Source organism: Schistocerca gregaria, chromosome 2, assembly GCF_023897955.1.
Source record: "Schistocerca gregaria isolate iqSchGreg1 chromosome 2, iqSchGreg1.2, whole genome shotgun sequence".
Classification (NCBI taxonomy): domain Eukaryota; kingdom Metazoa; phylum Arthropoda; class Insecta; order Orthoptera; family Acrididae; genus Schistocerca; species Schistocerca gregaria.
In genome coordinates this window covers 182,264,747-182,286,263 of record NC_064921.1, presented here as the reverse complement: position 1 = coordinate 182,286,263, position 21,517 = coordinate 182,264,747, and the positions used below count along the sequence as shown (strand labels likewise).

The 21,517-nt window shown below is 42.7% G+C and overlaps 1 protein-coding gene and 1 non-coding gene across 3 annotated transcripts in view; both read right to left on the bottom strand.

The window, feature by feature from the left end:
* The window catches only part of LOC126335618 (dehydrogenase/reductase SDR family member 11-like), a 61,720-nt gene that overhangs the window by 19,052 nt on the left and 21,151 nt on the right, over positions 1–21,517 (bottom strand). For both annotated transcript variants that reach the window (XM_049999072.1, XM_049999071.1), the window contains exons 2-4: positions 20,595–20,757; positions 18,214–18,343; positions 5,424–5,553 (exon numbers count right to left, since the gene is read on the bottom strand). In XM_049999072.1, coding sequence (XP_049855029.1) covers positions 5,424–5,553; positions 18,214–18,343; positions 20,595–20,757 — 423 coding nt within the window. The remainder of the gene's footprint in view (positions 1–5,423; positions 5,554–18,213; positions 18,344–20,594; positions 20,758–21,517) is intronic.
* Trnas-cga (transfer RNA serine (anticodon CGA)) lies at positions 17,029–17,103 on the bottom strand. Its single transcript has one exon. It is a non-coding gene; the product is annotated as a tRNA-Ser (tRNA).

Here is a 21,517-nt window from a genome sequence, read left to right as displayed (position 1 = left end):
CCAACAGATCGTTTATTTTTGTAAATACATTTACATTTGGTGTGCGTGAATTTTCAGGATCCCTTGAGTGTTAATTACCACAGGTAGCTTGTCATCTGCAACCAAATGATGTTGACGAGAAAGTTTTTTGCTAGGAGTTTACCTATCTTCTAGAATGTAATTTAGTTTGTCGCAATGTTTTGGCGTCCATTATCGTTTTTACTTAGGTTTTCGTGTGGCAAGAACTTCCATTCTCCGCGTCATGCTGAGGTGTTATGCACACGTAACTGTAACAAGTATTATCGACAAATAACGTAGTAAAACACTTTTCACTTTACCAAAATACAGTGTGATTGTGGTTTGTTGTGAGTTCCAGCCCAGTCAGTGTTCATTTGTTCACAAGAGGGTTCGGCGCCAAATTTGAATTTTGTTTGCATTTTATCTATGTGTGTGTGTGTGTGTGTGTGTGTGTGTGTGTGTGTGTGTGTGTGTGTGTGTGTGTTTGTGTAGACTTTATCTGTTTGCGCTGTTTTTATTTGTAAAATTCCTTTCATGTGTTAAATAGTATTCCCTTGCAAAGCGTATTTGGTAGAAAATCCGAAGAAATTCTGGTCGTATGTAAAGTACACAAGCGGCAAGACGCAGTCAATACCTTCGCTGCGCAGTGCCGATGGTACTGTTATCGACGACTGTGCCGCTAAAGCGGAGTTATTGAACGCAGTTTTCCGAAATTCCTTCACCAGGGAAGACGAATGGAATATTCCAGAATTTGAAACACGAACATCTGCTAGCATGAGTTTCTTAGAAGTAGATACCTTAGGGGTTGCGAAGCAACTCAAATCGCTTGATACGGGCAAGTCTTCAGGTCCAGATTGTATACCGATTAGGTTCCTTTCAGATTACGCTGATACTATAGCTCCCTACTTAGCACTCATATACAACCGCTCGCTCACCGATAGATCTGTACCTACAGATTGGAAAATTGCGCAGGTCGCACCAGTGTTCAAGAAGGGTAGTAGGAGTAATCCATTTAACTACAGACCTATATCATTGACGTCGGTTTGCAGTAGGGTTTTGGAGCATATACTGTATTCAAACATTATGAATCACCTCGAAGGGAACGATCTATTGACACGTAATCAGCATGGCTTCAGAAAACATCGCTCTTGTGCAACGCAGCTAGCTCTTTATTCGCACGAAGTAATGGCCGCTATCGACAGGGGATCTCAAGTTGATTCCGTATTTCTAGATTTCCGGAAAGCTTTTGACACCGTTCCTCACAAGCGACTTCTAATCAAGCTGCGGAGCTATGGGGTATCGTCTCAGTTGTGCGACTGGATTCGTGATTTCCTGTCAGGAAGGTCGCAGTTCGTTGTAATAGACGGAAAATCATCGAGTAAAACTGAAGTGATATCAGGTGTTCCCCAGGGAAGCGTCCTGGGACCTCTACTGTTCCTGATCTATATAAATGACCTGGGTGACAATCTGAACAGTTCTCTTAGGTTGTTCGCAGATGATGCTGTAATTTACCGTCTAGTAAGGTCATCCGAAGACCAGTATCAGCTGCAAAGCGATTTAGAAAAGATTGCTGTATGGTGTGTCAGGTGGCAGTTGACGCTAAATAACGAAAAGTGTGAGATGATCCACATGAGTTCGAAAAGAAATCCGTTGGAATTTGATTACTCGATAAATAGTACAATTCTCAAGGCTGTCAATTCAACTAAGTACCTGGGTGTTAAAATTACGAACAACTTCAGTTGGAAGGACCACATAGATGATATTGTCGGAAAGGCGAGCCAAAGGTTGCGTTTTCATTGGCAGGACACTTAGAAGATGCAACAAGTCCACTAAAGAGACAGCTTACACTACACTCGTTCGTCCTCTGTTAGAATATTGCTGCGCGGTGTGGGATCCTTACCAGGTGGGATTGACGGAGGACATCGAGAGGGTGCAAAGAAGGGCAGCTCGTTTTGTATTATCGCGTTATAGGGGAGAGAGTGTGGCAGATATGATACACGAGTTGGGATGGAAGTCATTACAGCATAGACGTTTTTCGTCGCGGCGAGAGCTTTTTACGAAATTTCAGTCACCAACTTTCTCTTCCGAATGCGAAAATATTTTGTTGAGCCCAACCTACATAGGTAGGAATGATCATCAAAATAAAATAAGAGAAATCAGAGCTCGAACAGAAAGGTTTAGGTGTTCGTTTTTCCCGCTCGCTGTTCGGGAGTGGAATAGTAGAGAGATAGTATGATTGTGGTTCGATGAACCCTCTGCCAAGCACTTAAATGTGAATTGCAGAGTAGTCATGTAGATGTAGATGTAGATGTATTGTATTCGTTTAAGACCTGTTGCCTCCTATATATGGAAATTTACCTCAATGGTCAGTTTGCTGTATGGGCTGTGGCTGGGTTTTGGTATTCTTAAGTCTGTTTCTATTGTGGTTGGTTGGTGATTGTTGGCTACAAGGTGGTCATCAAATGTGCTATGGGAGCTGCTGCTTTTTAAAGCTCTGAGATGTTCTGAATGTCTGGTTTTGAGGTTTTTGCATGTTTGTCCTATGTACACTGGTTCAAATGGCTCTGAGCACAAGGGACATAACAGCTGAGGTCATCAGTCCCCTAGAACTTAGAACTAGTTAAACCTAACTAACCTAAGGACGCCACACACATCCGTGCCCGAGGCAGGATTCAAACCTGCGACCGTAGCGAATGCGTGGTTCCAGACTGTAGCGCCTAGAACTGCTCGGCCACACCGGCCTGGTATGTACACTGACTGGCAAGTATTGCATGTGAGTTCATATATTCCTGATGTGTCAAATTTATCAATGGGTGTTTCTTGTGTTCTGATATTTTTCTGTGTTATGTGCTCTGTCCTGTATCCTATTTGGAGTCCCTGTTTCCTCAATATGTTGCCTATTCTGTGAACAACCATTTAACTGTAGGTGAGTATGTGGCATTTCGTTTTGAGTGTTTGTTGTTGCTCCGTTGTGTCTTGTGTGTCGTCATTGTTTGTGATTTGTGTTGTTCTGTGCTGGGTGAGGATTTGTGTGTGTGGTATGTTCATTTGTGTATTGTTTGCATACTTCTTTTATTTAACTTGTGTACCATATGCGTAGTATAACCATTTTCTACTGCTACTTGTGTGTAGTTCTGTTTGTTCTTGGGTGTTCTGTTTAATCTGTGGAGTATGAATCTGAAGTTTGCATGCATATGTTTCAGTGGGTGGTTTGATAGGTTCTGAATGATGGTGCTTGTGGTTGTCGGTTTCCTGAATATTGTGAAGTTGTGTGTGTTGTTTGTTTTATGTACTGTGAGATCTAGAAAGTGTAGTGTGCTGTTAGTATCTGTTTCTAGTGTGAAGTTGATTTTTGGGCGTATTTTTTATATTTCATTCTGTAGCTCTTCTATGTGTGTACGTGATTCATCAATCAGGCATATTATGTCATCAACTTAGCGGTAAGAGTATATTACTTTGTAGTTTTTTGGCTTTATTAAGTGTCTGATGATCAGGTTTTCCAGATTGTTCATCAATATGGTAGCTAGGATGCCACTGATTCGTGATCCCATTGGCAGTCCGTTATGTTGAGAATAAAATTCTTTGTTGAATACAAAATAATTTTGTGATGCTATTGTCATGAGTATGGTAGTTACTTCATTGATGTGTGTGCCTGGTGTGTTCCCTTGTTGTTTTAATCTTTGTGTGATGATGTTAATTGTTTCATTTATTGGAAATCATGTGTACATTGATGTGACGTCGAATGATATGAGGGTTGCTGAGTCCGGTATGTGTATGTTCTAGATTCTGTCGATTAACTCCTTTGCGTTTTCCAGATTCCTGTTGTTATCAATTGTGTACAGTTTTTTCAGTAGTGTGTATGTTTTCTGGGCTAGGTGGTAGGATGGAGCATTACGGAAGTTAATGATGGATCTTAATGGGATATTATCCTTGTGAGCTTTTGGTAGGGAAATTATGGTGGGTGCAGACAGTGAGAGGTTCCTTGTGTGGTACTGCCTCCGGAGCACAGTTAGGATTCTTATCTATATACTGGTCGCTGCAGGGGGATTCTCCAAAAGGGGTCGAAGCCTGCAACCTCGATTGACATAGTGGGGATACGTAATTTCGACTGTTCGTTGGGTTACATTGGAAACTGAGCACACCAATACAAGATGATACTATGGGAAACTCAACGCCATCTAGAACAGGATTGGAGGGAAGGATAATGAAACTCCTGAACACGGGCCTTCCAGAGGTTGGGTTTGGTTGATATGAGGGCATTATAAGTGATGAGGTGATTCTGTTTTGAGGTGGGCATCCTGATTTGGCATTCTTCAGGCATTTCAGTCTGTCTTCCGTTCAGTTGAGCCTTGTATTCATCCCAAGGTCTACTGTCATTTTCTGACAGCATCAGATTCCATTACATGTCCGATGGTTTCTCTTTCAGCCCAATTATCCAATTGTGTTCCTGCTACCTGACCTACACTTGAAAATATAACATAGATTCCCCCTTTGCAGTTATGTCACTGTGGGTAAAAGACACCACATGAGCCATGGGTGACAGCAGATGGTCAATGTGGATGAAACAACAGATCTGGGGTAGCTGTCAAGTTACGGTCTTACCTGCAGAAAGATTATGGAGGTACCAGCGTCAGAACGCAGGTTAAGCTGTTCTGAGTGATTTCATCATGGGAGATAAAATGGTCAGTTCCCTGCTACAAGTGTAATTGCTAAACAATGTATACGTCATACCAGACTTGAGAATTTCTATTATGTGTGGAATACTAACAGGGAATAAAGAATTACTGATACACGTATTTACTGTTTGATAATTTTATTTACTAAATATTGTCTCCCTACTGGAAGTTATTTCATTACATTTCTTGGGAATATTCATTATTTCAGGGAGGTACCTCTGGGGACCTGTTAAGAATTTTGGAAGGCAAGAGGGAGTTGGAACACAGGAGGGAGTTAGTGGTAGGATGGAAATAAGAAGACGGACTTTGTGTGGTTAACTCAGCCAGTATGACTTCTGTTGCCGAAGTCAAGGTGTCAGGTTCGAGACGAAACTCTAAGCATTGCATCAGACAGACAGAAAGTCTTAGTTGGGCATACAGTGTGCTACAAAGTGGAATGGTCGTCTGTGAGATTATGTTAGTAATGATTCTATTAATTAACCTCTTACTTCTGTATTGAAGCCTGAATTCCTATAACGTCTTTTTTAACGCTGTGTTATCTACAGAGTAATATGTCGTCTGGATATAAATCAGATTTTTGGAGTTTCCATGAGTACTTCCATTATTTAACAGCACTAAAATTCCATACACATTTACTTGCTTAGAAAAATCTGCATAATTAATAAGTATATTTACTTAACCACATAATCAACAGCTCCATTTATGCTCAGAGTCTTTCAAATGTAATAACATAATGCATCTGAAACTTACCCCACATCGTATCTTGCTGTTCCTAGCAACCAAGTCTTTCCTCAGCCCTTCAAGCAGAGTCTTCACAGCATGCTTACTGGCATGGTACATAGAGTACAATGGATCAAGTGGCATAATGTGACCAAATATGCTGGAAACAAGAGAAAGAAGCAAATTTCTACTGTCTGCACTATATAGATACTGATTTTATACTGTGTAAGTTGGCAAAATTTAGACATCATACGAGAATAATTCTGTACGCTTCATTTACTTAGAAAGGGATTGTAGTTTTTATGGCAGTTTATCGAATTATTAAGCATTTATTGGTTGATACTGAGTAGCTTTGTACTAACATTTCTGTAGACGTGCATGCTTTGAGCTTTGACAGCAGGGCGAACGTAGGACTTCACGGTCTCCATGATCAACATAGAACACATGCTGCACAGAGGTAAGTTTTACAGCTCTGAAAAGAGGATGCCGAGTGTTTACGGCCTAATACTGCCGCCCCGTCGTGAGGCTGGTAGAAAGGGGCTCCTTGTAATGGACCTGTGATCGCTAAAGAGCTGAGGATGAGATGATGGTGAAACGGTAAATTCGTGGAGATAGGATGTTACAAGTACTGCGACCCGCCTTTCTTAACACGAGGATTGCATATTGAATGCGTGCCTCAAATGCAGGCTAATGGTCGCAGAAAGTTCTCAAGCCATGTATCTGGGTATATTCCTGACAAAAGACGGAGAAGCGTATCTGGTCGGCTGAATTATAAATGGAGGAGGGATCACAGTTTGTTTTAGATGTTTCTACTGAACTGAGTATGAGCTGCACGAGGTTGTCTGATAGCTTCTTGATCTGTAGAGTGGTAGGTGTTCCATTTGTAATGGGGATGGTGATTGGCTGTATGGAGAGTGCGAGCTACTATGGACGAGAAATACCCATTTTCGAACTTCGCTGGGTCGAGAAAACCATCTGCGACGTGCTACGGTTTCTCTCTATGTGCGAGATCGGGAGAAACACACTGGTTGCACCGGGTGATCATAATAATTTTAGTTGAAAGCCTACTAAAAGTAGATGGCTCGAGCCCCCACGTGCTTCTGCACGAAAAACAAAAACAGTTATCACCCTAACACCTACATACCATGCCTCCCCTTGGGGTTCGGTAACATGTGGTTGGACATATTGACTAAATTGGCTACGTTAGGGGCGCCAACCACATCCGCGGCACTTTCCCCAGTAATTTTAATGTCAAGTTTATAAAAAACAAATTTTAGCAGGCAGGAATAATTTTTTGTGAACACAACACAGTTTTAACTAACTGAAGTTTATTTTAACTCGTTCAGGACAGACTTCACTGAAATACTGCTAAGTGTTCTTAATTTGACCTCAGATATTTATCGAGTTAGTTCAACAGCGCCGCTCAAATATTTATCACAATCATTAAGCAATTATTCCTTTAATGTTTCTTTTAAAACAGCTAAAACCCGAAGATGAACAAAGTTCCGAGCGGAGAATACTTCTCGAAAAGTAATAATAAACCACACACAATCCGAAGACCAACCGCAAGCTGAGATCACTATGTCCCACAGCGGTTGTTCAGAGTTAAAGTTCGATACGACTTCGCGGTACGAAAATATTGTAAGTTCCACTCTAGCGGGAAATTTTCAAAAGTCTCACAGACGCACCACAGAGAATTCTTCAAAGTGCAGCAGCACCCAACTGCTGAAAATTACAAGTTCCACGCGACTTTGCGGTCCGAAAATATTCCAAGTCCAATTGGCGAACGGACTTTTGCCAGTCACATGTGCTACCTTTCTAAATCAACTCAATCACTGCCTCTTACGACAGAAAATGGAAGCCCTTCAAAGCCCTCGGTTTCAATACTCTGAAGTCAAATTCAATTTGTTTGCATATGAAATTTACTCTTGCACTTAACGTAGATACAATAAAATGCATGTAACACTTCTATTCAGACGGAAATTTTCCGCTGCATTCAGATTCATCACCAGAATTTCTGTACGAGATCTTATTCTCATGTTACTAAAATTCATGTCTTCTTCTTACAGAACTTTTCATTATTTAAAACACTTTAAATGCAAAAATAACTGATATTATTATTGTATTATCTATTTCCTTATGTCTACTTTTCCGTACTGCCGCTATCTTTATAGTTCCTTTTTTTATTTATAAAAATTCTGCATTTTTCATCTCGAAAACAGCAGTCCATTTCCTCATCTGAATTTTTGAAACATGTAAAAAAAGTTGTATAGATATCTTAATACCACCTTTTATTTGACATCTCGTTCGTAAAATTTTGTCACAGCGTCTCCAAGATGTCCAATTTACAATCTTACTTAGTTATTAAAATATTCAATTTATTTTATTCAAAAACTACCTAGGCGACTAGAGGCGCGTTTATATGAGCACATCTGGCTAATTTTCTGCTTTAAAATGAGCCTACAAGCTCCTTTGTGCCACGTTAGGATCAGTTTTTATTTATTTCTACTTCATTCACTTTAGCTCTATGCTAAAAGCGGCCCGGAGTAAGCCCGCCATGAGCCATCGTGCAGGCCGTCGAGTTTCCCCATCACGTGGCTGGACGCCAAACTGACAGTACTCACTTTAAAGTACCACCATCTGTCGGTCAGTGCCGAAACTAGGAAGATTCTGCTCGTGTCATGACGGCTGACAGACATCCATCTTAGATGTAAACACGCCAGATTCTCGACTGCCACTTTGCCGCGATTTTTACTACAGAAACTGCAGTCTTCACATCCGCCCCCCCCACAGCCTGTCACCTCACAAGTGTTCATGCTAATGACGCGAGGTTTGCTCTACAATTGGTCTCCTCGTGGAGAGGGGAAACTCTGGCGGATGTCGATAGGACACATTTGGCTGTATAGCGGTTTTGAGAGATCTCTGGCCGGTGTCAGTAGGACGCCCTTCACTGTATAGCATTTAGAGACATTGCTGGCAAAGTGTCAGTAGGACACGGATTCACTGGACAGCGTTTCGAGACACTGCCGGCAAGGTGACGGAGAACAGTCTCAGCATTAGATTCGAAAGTGGCATCATTCGTCTTTCTGTGAGCAGAGACTCGACCCTGTGCTTCTTTGTGGAGATGGAGGCAGTACGAAGTACTTCTTTACTATCGCACACTTACGGCTCTGCTCTTGGCCTATGAGCAAGCAAGAATCCTGATTCGTGTCAGGCACTGTACGGAAGTGGCCTTCTGCCTAAAGAGTATGCAGACGCCATTTGACGTCCCTTGTGTACTCAGAATCTTTAGCTACGCAAAGCACCACCACTGACAGCAGCGCCCATATCACCGCTGGAGAGCTGCTCTTCACAACATTGAATTCGGTGCCATAAGCGCCACGGCTAGGCAGATAGGCACTCTTTAACAGTAAATATTTTAAGTACCATTTGTTTCATCGCAGAGCCTTTACTCTTAGTGACAGTAAGGGTAGAGGCTTTCTTAAATTCGATGTTAATTAATATCAACCACTTAACTCTTTGCGTCTTATAAACGGGGGCGCGATTTCGAGTCACTCATACGCGTTTTGCCAGTCTCAAATTTAGATTAATGAGTAGGAGTTTCCGTTCTATGTCTATACGCGTTCACTTTGCACTGTTTGTTTGAGAGATGTTTTAATAACAGACTTGTCATCAGCATCCAGTTGTACTAATCTTCTTGGAAGTAGACTCCAAATACAGACCTTGATTAAGTTAGAGTGGAGTATTGTCACAATCTGGGGAGATAACCTTCACGTTACTCGCCGTTGCAGATTGTCAATGGTAGGGCTAATTTAAATCACCTTTTATGTGTGACCAAACCGTTGCCATCACGACATTGACAGTCATCATAAGTAAACGAGCGCAGTTAGAGGGGGTAGTGTCGGAAACGAAATGACAGCACCTTTATGGTTCAAATGGCTCTGAGCACTACGGGACTAAACATCTGAGGTCATCAGACCCCTATGACTTAAAACTACTTAAACCTAACTAACCTAAGGACATCACACGCATCTATGCACGAGGCAGGATTCAAACCTGCGACCGTAGTGGACGCGCGGTTCCAGACTGCAGCGCCAAGAACCGCTCGGCCACACCGGCCGACAGCACGTTTATGAGTACAGGTCTGTAAAAATCATTACTTTCTATTCCTGACATACAAAAACTTCAGTGTGATACTCAACATGTTGTAGAATTCTTCCCTAGCAATCACGGGAACGAAGCAGAGTATTAAGTGTGAAGGATGTGTTTTATACAGAGTGAAGCGATATTCACGCACTTGGGCTTCACAGCGCGACTCCTTGCATTCCAGAGATAAAAAAAAATGTCTGTCACCAAATTTCCTCCGGCGATTACTTCCGGCAGAAAACGGTCGTTAAAGAGCGGCTATCTGGCAACACTGTAACCACATGTATGGTAATAACCTCTAACAGCATATATTAATCGTGCTGCACAGTTGGTGCAATGGATAGAGTTTTGGGTTAGCATGGAGGTCGAGGGTTTGAACCAGGGTTGGAGCCAAATTTTAATTTGCCGATTTCATTTTGACATTTCATACTGCAATATATACCGTTTCTTAGGTCACATGTATTCTAAACTTACAACATTTTGTAACGCTTAACGTAACAAATCTGTGGTTAAACAAATAAGAAATAGACAGTTGAAACAACTGATCCGTCATGAGACAGAATAACTACAAAATGCTAAAGATGATAGCACAATATAAGAACACAACAGCTACTTATCATTTATACCACATGTAATATGAGCCCTCAGATGTCGCACATTAGCACCCAGTGACAGTAATAATGTCCAAATTAATGACCGCAAGACCTTCACAACAGAATACTTTGTCCTCAGAACAACAGGTGCTCCAAGCGACATCCCTGTACGTTCAAACGTTGCGCAACCCGCCGTATCATACAGCTCTGGACCCTTCGCAGAAAATCTGCATCCACAGTAAAAAGAGCAGCATGAACACGAACACGCAGTACAAGTTCTTCCATATTCGTCGGCGGAGTAAAGTACACGTTCTCCTTCAGGTGACCCAACAGGAAGAAATCCGTGGGATTTAGGTCAGATGAACGCGGTGGCCATACAACTAGACCTCCACATCCGACCCATTTCCCTGGAAATGTTCTGTCCAAATACAGTATCACATTAATTCCAGAGTGTGGAGGTGTATCACCATGTTGGTACCATATCCTCTGCCAAACATGTAGTGAAACATTTTCCAGCGCATGAGGCATATAATTTGAGAGGAATGCTTGATACCTTCGCGCAATGAACTGGTCAGGAAGTATATATGGGCCCAAACACTTGTCGCCAAAAAATTCCGGCCCAGACGTTGGCAACAAAGTGAACTTGATATCCACGGTCGCAGGTGACGTAGAGGGTAACTTCACACCAATGGTAGGCATCGTGCGTATTGAAGACACCCTCAAGAGTAAATGCTGCCCCATCCGACCATATTACGGTGTTTACGAAGTCGTCGTTAGATTCGTGTTCTTGTTGGACCCATTCACAGTATTCGCAAAGCACGTTGCTAGTTCTACTGGTAACGTAAGGCCCTAACGAAATGTAATGGACCTGAACGAGGCAAGAATAATACTTGGTACTAATTAATGGTACCATTGAAGAAGGATACAAAGAAAATCAGGTTTTCGAATCTATTAAATGAAGTGGTGCGAATAAATTCACCCCCACGAAGTGGAAAGGGCTGATTTGAAAGCTGATCAATCTTCCATTTCTGCGATTGCAAAGGACCCGCTACAGGCGTTGTTAAGTATTAAGATGCCAGGTAACGTGCCACCTCGTCTACATTTACCAAATTAAAAACGTATGCCTTAAACCAGTATCGAACCGTTGACTTCCTGCACGCTAACCCAAAACTATATCCACCGCACCCACTGTACAGCAGAAGTAACACGTGCTGACAGAAGTAGTTACCATACAAGTGGTTACACTGTTGCCAGATTGCCACTCTTTAACGTCCTTTCTCTGCTGGATGTACTAAACGGACGAAATTTTGTGAGAGGCAGTTTTCTATCGCCGGCATGTAAGGAGTCGCGCTGCGAAGCACGAGTGTGCGAATTTCGCTTCACCCTGTAGATTCTCATGCAGGAGTTGTTATACCAGATGTGCTGTAGATTGAGTGCCTTAGTGGAATATTTTGTTGCCAAATCTTACAAAAGTTAGTTTCAGCCCTTCAGCATGTTGTTATTCACAACAGTGAGCAAGTTTTTAGCACTACTGAGCGATGGTATTGGCAAACATCATGTTAGTATACAGATATGACAAAGTGCTTGGCGCTGTACAGAGAGAAGGTAATGAAGATCTGTAGGTTACAATAATTTTGCACCTTCGTTTCTATACTTCGAGTAAACTCTACGAAACTGAATTCCTTGATTTTTAAGGCAAATGTTCCTACGTAGAACAGCGAAGGTGTCTGGGATGATAGTATTTTCTATGTAATGCACATGAAACCATCAGTCATGCGTCAGATGACATCTTTCTAAAAGAAAGAAGTTTTAATGTCCCATCAACATGGTGTTATAAGGGACAGAACACTAGTTTAATTTAACAAGGACTGTGTTAGGAAATCAGTAGTGAGCTTGAAAAAATCATTATGGCTTGGGTCTTAAAACAAACCAACAAACCACAGGAAATTTTCGTGGCGATCGCTGGTCGGCGGTCTGAAACCCACACCTCCGCCATCTTTATCCACAATGCCGTCTCGGGCAATACAGATTTTACTGTTTCTGTACATGTACAAGAATTTTATGTGGTGACAAAAAGTTTCTTTCACAGACGCTGTCTTTTAAAAGGAAGCGGATGTGAATCCGTTGTAACGATTCCTTTATCAGGGAAAACCGCATGTAATGCATACATTTTTTTTCTTGCTGTAAATTGTCTTAAGTAGACTGTCGAGCCAAGGTTCAGTTTTCATGTTCGTTAATAAAACTAACCGAAAGCTAACTTTTGGTTAAATGAAACAGTGTTCCGTAATACACGCACAAATACGAGAACTTCTAGAAGTTTTCCAAACACGACACGTTGAATGGAAATCAAGTAACGAAAACGCCCAGTAATAACAAAATACTGTCGCAATGGATCTTTTCTAAACTGCGCAGTTGCTACACTTTCCATTAACTGCAAGTAGCCAGCCGTTGTGGCGAAGTGGTTCTAGGCGCTTCAGCCTGGAACCCTGCTGCTGCTACGGTCGCAGGTTCGAGTCCTGCCTCGGGCATGGATGTGTGTGATGTCCTTGGGTTGGTCAGGTTTAGTAGTTCTAAGTCTAGGGGACTGATGACCTCAGATATTAAGTTCCATAGTGCTTAGAGCCATTTGAACCATTTTTTGAAAATAAAGCTAAGGTTCACTCGACGCACACACACACACACACACACACACACACACACACACACACACGAACCACCGGAGCCGCAACCGCCGCCGCACCACCACCTCCAACAATAACAATAACAGCAGCAAATTACCGGCAATGGATACAACTGGTGTCAATCATTAAGTGAAAACGACAGATGCAAACTCTACAAAGAAAAATCAATTAAAAACTTTCAATTGTAACCTTAATCCAGTAACCATTATGTTAGAGTCAGATTACGCGTTGTGCAACAACAGATTTTAAGCTGTTTTGTAATACGGGGGTGTTCTAATAATCCTCGTAAAATACAAGAAAAGACTTTGCTTCGTAAACAACTCACCTTATTTTTCGACATTGTGTACTTTGGAGGATACACACCTGCTCCAGCGATCTTTCAGCTTTTTCATCCCACCAGAGAAATAAGTTCTGTCAAACTCTGTGAAACACTCATTGACTGCAACTATCATTTCCCCATTTGATGAGCATTTCTTCCAGCAAGCCAAAGTTTCAAGTTAGGGAATAAGAAGAAGTAGCTTGGGGCTAAGTCTGGTGAATAGGGTGAATGATGAACCACTTCAAGTTCACTCACTGTTGCCACAGTTAGGGCTGATTTGTGGAATGGCACATTATTCTGGTGAAAGAGCACATTTTTGTGTCCAGAATGAGATTTCCACTCTGCAACCGAGTGTGGCCTGTTATGAAACTTCCTTGCCGATTAAAACTGTGTGCCGGACCGAGACTCGAGTCATTTGCCTTTCGCGCGCAAGTCCTCTACCAACTAAGCAACGCTAGCACGACTCACGCCCCGTCTTCACAGCTTTACATCTAGCAGTACCTCGTCTCCTACCTTCCAAATCACAGAAGCTCTCCTGCGAAACTTGCTGAAGTAACACTCCTGTCTGCACTCTTGTGTGCGAACCTAGGTCTTTTTGCAGCCAGCACTAGTTTGAAACAATCCAATAATGAAGCATAGCAGGGTGCTGTTATCCTACCTTTTTCCAAGTAATCTATGAAGATTATTCCTTGAGAATCCCAAAAATAATGTCGTGAAAGGAGGTCATTGCGCTTAAAGGATGACGGAACTACATAACGTGACATCATGAAGAAACAAAGCAAAACAAGAATGTTTCAACTTATTATTATCTGTAACATCGTCATTGGGATCAATTGATCTAATTGCAGCACTCATCGATTCGAATACGTGTTAAATCGTAACAGCGCTCGTCTGAAGACATTCCGTGTTTTCTCTAATGCCTACTTGTTGACCCCAAACACTGAAGAAGCGCTCAAGAATAATTAGTCGGACTAGCATTTCGACTTCGCCATACAGCCATCCACAACAACCACCATTACGCCTTCGTCACTTGGTACATACACTCAGGAGTCAAAACGTTATGACCTCCTGCTTAACAGCTTGTCTACGCACGGGACCTGTGATTCGAGTAAACAACGAGTCGGTGATTTGCGTACGCGAAGATAGCGGCCAATAGCGATCCAGATGGGCTGCACAGGATCTACATCAGGAGAATTTGGTCGCCGAGACATCGTCGTGAGCCGAGTGGAGTGCTCCTCAAACCATCGCGGTTCCGGCTCCCAGACTCGGATTATTTTACTGCTGGAAGTTGACTGGGGAAGACATCAACCATGAAGGGAGGCAAGTGGTTCGCTGCTGTCAGCGTGTCTTCGGTTACTAGCTCATGTACCAAGCAAGCGCAGCAGAATGTTTCCCATAGCACAATGTTATTCCTACTATCCTGACTCCGTGTCGCGCTCCACGTTTCGATCCGCCGTTCACATCGAAGGTGGTGTTCGAGCAGATGAGAGCGACCTAGTGTAGCAAAAATGTGATTCACCTGAAGAACCAACACGTTTCCATTGATCCACGCTCAAATCCCGATGGTTCCGTACCCAGAGCAATCGTAATTGACGATGTCGTTGGGTCAACATGTGAACATGTATGGGTGGTCTGCTGCGGAGCTCCATGTTCGACAAATTACGGTGAACGATGTATTCCGAAACACATGTGCGTGCACCCGAATCCTGCTCATTCCGCAGACATGCTGCAGGTCACCATCTGTTCTACTTTGCAGAGCAGACAAGCCTCCGAACCCTCCGTTCTGTGAAGAGTCGTCGGCGTCCCACCATTTAGTGCCTAGTGGTAGACTCACTGTCCTTCCGCCACTTTCTGTGGATGCTCACGACAACAGCGCGTGAACATTTCAACAGCTTCACCGTTTTCGAGATACTCGTTCACAATCTCTGCGTAGTAATAATCTGCCCTTTACCAAAGTCGCTTGTCTCAAAGGATTTCCCCATTTGCAGCCCATATCTTCGCTAGGTTCATCCACCATACATTTGTTACCGTGTCACGTGCTTGCAACTCCACCTGGTGACATCAAACGTCACGGTGGGCAATTGTCGTAACGTTTTGGCTGATCAATGCATGGTTGTGTGTCCCAAGCGATCTAAAGTGAACTTATCACATGCAGCTAGTTGCGGAAGAGATACATTTTGGTTTGTAATTCACTGGAGGAATCATAATTCAATGGACCCGCCACGAAAACCATAACTTACAAAAAGCTCCACCAGTCCCTGACAAGGGAACCTCCCCAATGCACCCCCCTCAGATTTAGTTATAAGTTGGCAAGGCGGATAGGCTTTGAAAAAATTAACATAGATCAATCGAGAAAACAGGAAGACGTTGTGTGGAACTATGAAAAAAATAAGCAAAATATACCAACTGAGTAGTCCATGCGCGAGATGGACAATATCATGGAGCTTCTGAGCTCAGTAGCGCCGTGGTCCCGTGGTTAGTGTGTGCAACTGCTGAACGGGAGGTCCTTGGTTCAAGTATTCCCTCGAGTGGAAACTTTACTTTTTTTATTTTCGGAAAGTTATGATCTATTAGTTTAATAAGTCACAGCTGCAAAGTACTAAGGCGAATTCTTTACAGACGAATGGAAAAACTGGTAGAAGCCGACCTCGGCAAAGATCAGTTTGGATTCCGCAGAAATAATGGAACACGTGAGGCAATACTGACCTTACGATTTATCTTAGAAAATAGATTAAGGAAAGGCAAACCTACATTTCTAGCATTTGTGGACTTAGAGAAAGCTTTTGACAATGTTGACTGGAATACTCTCTTTCAAATTCTGAAGGTGGCAGGGGTAAAATACAGGGAGCGAAAGGCTATTTACAATTTGTACAGAAAGCAGATGGCAGTTATAGGAGTCGAGGGACATGAAAGGGAAGCAGTGGTTGGGAAGGGAGTGAGACATGGTTGTAACCTCTCCCCGATGTTATTCAATCTGTGTATTGAGCAAGCACATGGTTGTAACCTCTCCCCGATGTTATTCAATCTGTGTATTGAGCAAGCACTAAAGGAAACAAAAGAAAAATTCGGTGTAGATATTAATGTCCATGGAGAAGAAATAAAAACTTTGAGGTTTGCCGATGACATTGTAATTCTGTCAGAGACAGCAAAGGACTTGGAAGAGTAGTTGAACGGAATGGACAGTGTCTTGACATGAATGGAAGTGAAACATGGACGATAAATAACTTGGACAAGAAGAGAATAGAAGTTTTCGAAATGTGGTGCTACAGAAGAATGCTGAAGATTAGATGGGTACATCACATAACTAATGAGGAGGTATTGAATAGAATTGGGGAGAAGAGGAGTTTGTGGCACAACTTGACAAGAAAAAGGGAGCGGTTGGTAGGACATGTTCTGAGGCATCAAGGGATCACAAATTTAGCATTGGAGGGCAGCGTGGAGGGTAAAAATCGTAGAGGGAAACCAAGAAATGAATACACTAAGCAGATTCAGAAAGATGTAGGTTGCAGTTAAGTACTGGGAGATGAAGAAGCATCGAGAGCTGCATCAAACCAGTCTCAGAACTGAAGACAACAACAACAACAACAACATGATCTGTCTGTTCGTTAATTGACATCTCTGTTGACTGTAATAATCTAGTGTCTGTTTTGCGACCGCAACGCAAAATCGTGCGTTTAGTGGACGAAAGGACGTGCCTCTCCAATGGGAACCGCAAACATTTGATCGTAAGGTCATATGTCAACCGATTCCTCCACAGGAAAACACGTCTGATATATTGTGTACGACATTGGTGACAGCATGTGCGTCACATGACATGAAAATGTTTCCAGAATGAGATTTTCACTCTGCAGCGGAGTGTGCGCTGATATGAAACTTTCCTGGCAGATTAAAACTGTGTGCCCGACCGAGACTCGAACTCGGGACCATTGCCTTTCGCGGGCAAGTGCTCTACCAACTGAGCTATCGAAGCACGACTCACGTCCGGTACTCACAGCTTTACTTCTGCCAGTATCCGTCTCCTACCTTCCAAACTTTACAGAAGCTCTTCTGCGAACCTTGCAGAACTAGCACTCCTGAAAGAAAGGATACTGAGGAGACATGGCTTAGCCACGGCCTGGGGGATGTTTCCAGAATGAGATTTTCACTCTGCAGCGGAGTGTGCGCTGATATGAAACTTTCCTGGCAGATTAAAACTGTGTGCCCGACCGAGACTCGAACTCGGGACCTTTGCCTTTCGCGGGCAAGTGCTCTACCAACTGAGCTACCGAAGCACGACTCACGTCCGGTACTCACAGCTTTACTTTACACATAAACTGAAAATAAAAAATTAAACTTTTAATTTGAGGGGAGACTTGATCCAAGGTCTCTCGTTCCGCAGCTGCTCACACTAACCACGCAACCACGGTGTTCCGACCTCACACTCTCCTTGATGTTGCATATCTACATGGACTACTCAGTTTATATATTTTGCTTTTTTTTCATAGTTCCACACGACTTCTTCCCCTTCTCTCGTTTGAACGGTGTTCAGTTTTTCAAGGCCTATCCACTGTGATAACTTATAACTAACTCTGAGGGGGGTGCGATGGGGAGGTTCCCTTGTGAGTTTTGCTTGTGTATCTAGTACAACCCCTACCTTCTTCGATAAATAAAAAGCGTTATAAGTTAAAACGAGTGTCTCTTTTGGCCATCAGTGCATTTAGTAGGCAAGGCGCAGTAGAATTCTGAACCAAACTCATTGTTGTGCATTGCAATATGTATTCAGTACACGATGAAGAAGAGTACTGTAATCCAAGAAGGATCAAGAAACATATTACATTCTCCGCAAAGTATCTCACGAAATGATCTGCATGTCAGAGCTACTGCAGGTTTGAATGCAGAATTCAAGCGTGGGGTGGTCTTCAGGTCACCAAACATAATTATTCTAATGAAGTAACGGATATCGATGTTTACCGGATTCCCAGAAGCCTAACACAACATCTTCGCTGACTGTCACATGCTGAACGGCTGTATTCTGAAGAACACCTTTATACAGTCTCATAAGAAGACAAGAAAAGTATCGCTATTAACGCTTTGAAGTGTACCTGCATATGTGGATGATGAAGCCGTCATCGACTCCCCTGTCCAGCATTCCCTGGACGGCCTCCCTGGTGCAGATGGACAGCCCCAGCACGTTGACGTCCAGTATGCGCTTCCACTCGGCTGTCTGTCCAGCTGGGAACAGAGTGTGCCACCACCATCAGTCAGCAACAAAGCGAAGGACGAGGACTGTATTAAAACCGTGTTAACTGAAACACAGTTCGAAATGCTTGTGCCATTAAAGTTACTGTCCCTGTATATAATGAAGCAACGCAGCACAGTCATAATTTAAATTGTAGTGACTAAGCATCATTTCTGAAGATTATTCCGTAATCCTCGTTGAAAGAAGTCGGATAAACTGTTGTATCTACTTCTTCACCTCAAAATATTATCAAATCGCGGACGCTGGGAACTGTCTTTCATGGGTTATAACGTGTAAAAGTTGCAGGATGTCACATGTGGACTGTGCGATGGGTAACGAATTTTGATCCTTTCCAAGAAGGCGGCAGATTACCTGTCAAAGATTCTTGCAGTTGGGCATTACCACTGTGAAATTGGATCGTTTCTTGTTCTTGTGTAATCTCCTCCTTCTATTATGTCTTTATGATTCTTAAACGTGAATGTAATTCTAGCTATTTATAAACAGTGGCATAGCAGAAAATCAAAACTACATCCTTTTCCTTCCAGAAATAGTTTTTGAGCTGGCTGCCGTTTGGACTTAAGTAGTATTCGTCAGGGGCTAAGTCAGTGGTACCTAGACTTTTATTTCATTCTGCATCATAAATACGGGATACGGAATAGAAACAGTCTGAAAAGCTTTTAAGGGTGTTATGAAAAGGATACAATGCTCTGCGCATCCTCCAAAATAATAAGCTTTGAGGTTAGCCGAGCAGGACGTTGACCGCACGTATTCAACCGGTCCGCCAGATACAATAAGTGTCACTTGTTACAGCATAGATGACAGCTTATAGGACTGCTCTGTCTTCGGCTTTGGTTCGATCTTTACCACCGTCCCTTGTCCAATTATTGCGTCGCTTGTGTGTGTGTGTGTGTGTGTGTGTGTGTGTGTGTGTGTGTGTGTGTGTGTGCCAACTGAGGAATTCCTCATGCTTATTTTTCATTCAAATTCCGCGAGCTCTGAACAATAGCTACGTGTCCTATCGCTTGTCTCAGCAGTGTGTTTCTGTTTCAAAATGGTACTGCCTCATCTGCCAGCCTGTGCACACCTAAGGTTATTGATTTGCTTCGGTTGGTTACGTGATGTACAACTGGTCTCACGAGCTGGCTCATCACTATCTACTGTCTGAGCTACTTCGTCATTGCACTGTCTCATCTGCCGCCTGGTGACATGTTAGACAAGTTTTCTCAAGGCACCTTACGATCCCTTTAACTGTTGTACCTGCTGCCTCTTTTCTTCTTTCGACATTAACTGAGCATTTTATATTCTGTGCACTGCACAATTTTTATCAAAAATTGTCAGTATTTTGTGGGAGCTTTCCTTCTTATGCTATATGCAGTTTGTATTCCACGAGATGAGTAAGACATTCAGCCGTGGCAAGAGAGGAGCAGAAAGCATACAAGAAGTCTTTTCAGCACGATCTCTTCCGTACTTTACTACCTGTCAACATAAACCTCAAGTCTGTGAATACGTAGGCTTTCCCGGAGTAATAAGTCTTGAAAGTCACTTCGGGTTTGCTGCCGGATCCTAAAATCAACTTGACTCGATATTTCGGCGATCCAACTGTTCGCCATCTTCAGGAAAATGCTACTTATGCTGATGAGTCCCGCTGAGAACTGACGCCAGGTTGCAAATCGACGTCCTATATAGGCCACCATTCAGTACCCGGCGCATGCGCCGCCCATCACATTTTTTGCCTTCCAAAACAGGGAGGTGGCGCCGCCCTTAGTGTGACACTGCTGCAATCAAGGCCGCACTGAGGAAGGTTCAGCTTTGATGCGAGATAATACAGGATTCCACGTCTTGCTAAGAGGAAACCCATTGTCTCTGTTGATTAAATTATCAGTCAACCTGATTTCAAACGCCTCTTTATACACACTGTTCCAAAAACCGGAAATGTTGGCAACCACAATAGTTTCCTGAAATTTCATTTTGTGTCCCTCATTTAGGCAGTGTTCTGCTACCGCCGGAAATAGGACGTCGATTTGCAACCTGGCGTCAGTTCTCAGCGGGACTCATCAGCATAAGCAGCATTTTCCTGAAGATGGCGAACAGTTGGATCGCCGGAATATCGAGTCAAGTTGATTTTAGGATCCGGCAGCCAACCCGAAGAGACTTTCAAAACCTCAAACCTCTTTCCATGTTCTTTGTCGTAACACGACGTGTCGTGGTTCTTGCTTGAATGGAGACGAACTGTGGCTCACTTACGTGACGGAAGACTCTCTCTGCAAACGCCGGCTTTGTTGATAAGGACATCGACTCCTCCTAAATTCTCTTTGACCCAATTGAAGGTGCATAGAATACTCTCCTCGCTGCTGACGTCACCCTGCAATGGATACAGCGTACCCGGAGCATCCTTCAGTACCAGAGCCTGCAAGAAATAAATGAAAGTTTAGTAGAATCTGCACAGGGTAGCAGGATGAAGATCAAGTTGGCCATGAGGAGAAAGATCACGATTGTCATCTAACTAACTTCCAGTCTACACAAGTGAGTTTCATCAGTCCAGGAACAAAGAAGCCGTTTCCACGAAGGGTGACAATACACATGTATGTTTAGCGAGAACGGCGAAGTTCATTAACACTTGTCACTTAATTTGATCACGTATATAAGGAAACTGAACATAGCCATTCACTGTTAAGCTTTTACCACTAACTAATCGGATTAAAGCACCAAGCAGGTAAGAATCAAAAACTTACATTTTCAGAATTCTTCAAAAAACTTTGAGCTAATCAAAATGAGATATCGACAATTTTGAGAACTTCACTTAGTGTTCTGATAGCTGTTATACCTTACGTAGTGCACAAGAAACTACATTCACAAAAAAAAAATCGCAACACCAAAAAAATGATAGAAGTAGAGACTGAAACCACGGAAATACGTTTGTCTAGATAACATATTTAACTGAAAATAAAATTAGAAGGAAGGTCAGATTTCGCCGCAATTTTGATGATTTATTAACAGCAAAATCGAATTTCGATCACATAATGATCATCTTCAGTGCTGGAAGTTAAAGATTTCACATAGCGATCAGTGAATAAGAAACAAAAGACCACAAATACACCTGAGTATAAACCAGGTGTTGGTAAGAACATAACTTTCGCGTAGAAATTAAAGCTGGTAGGCACTGGTGC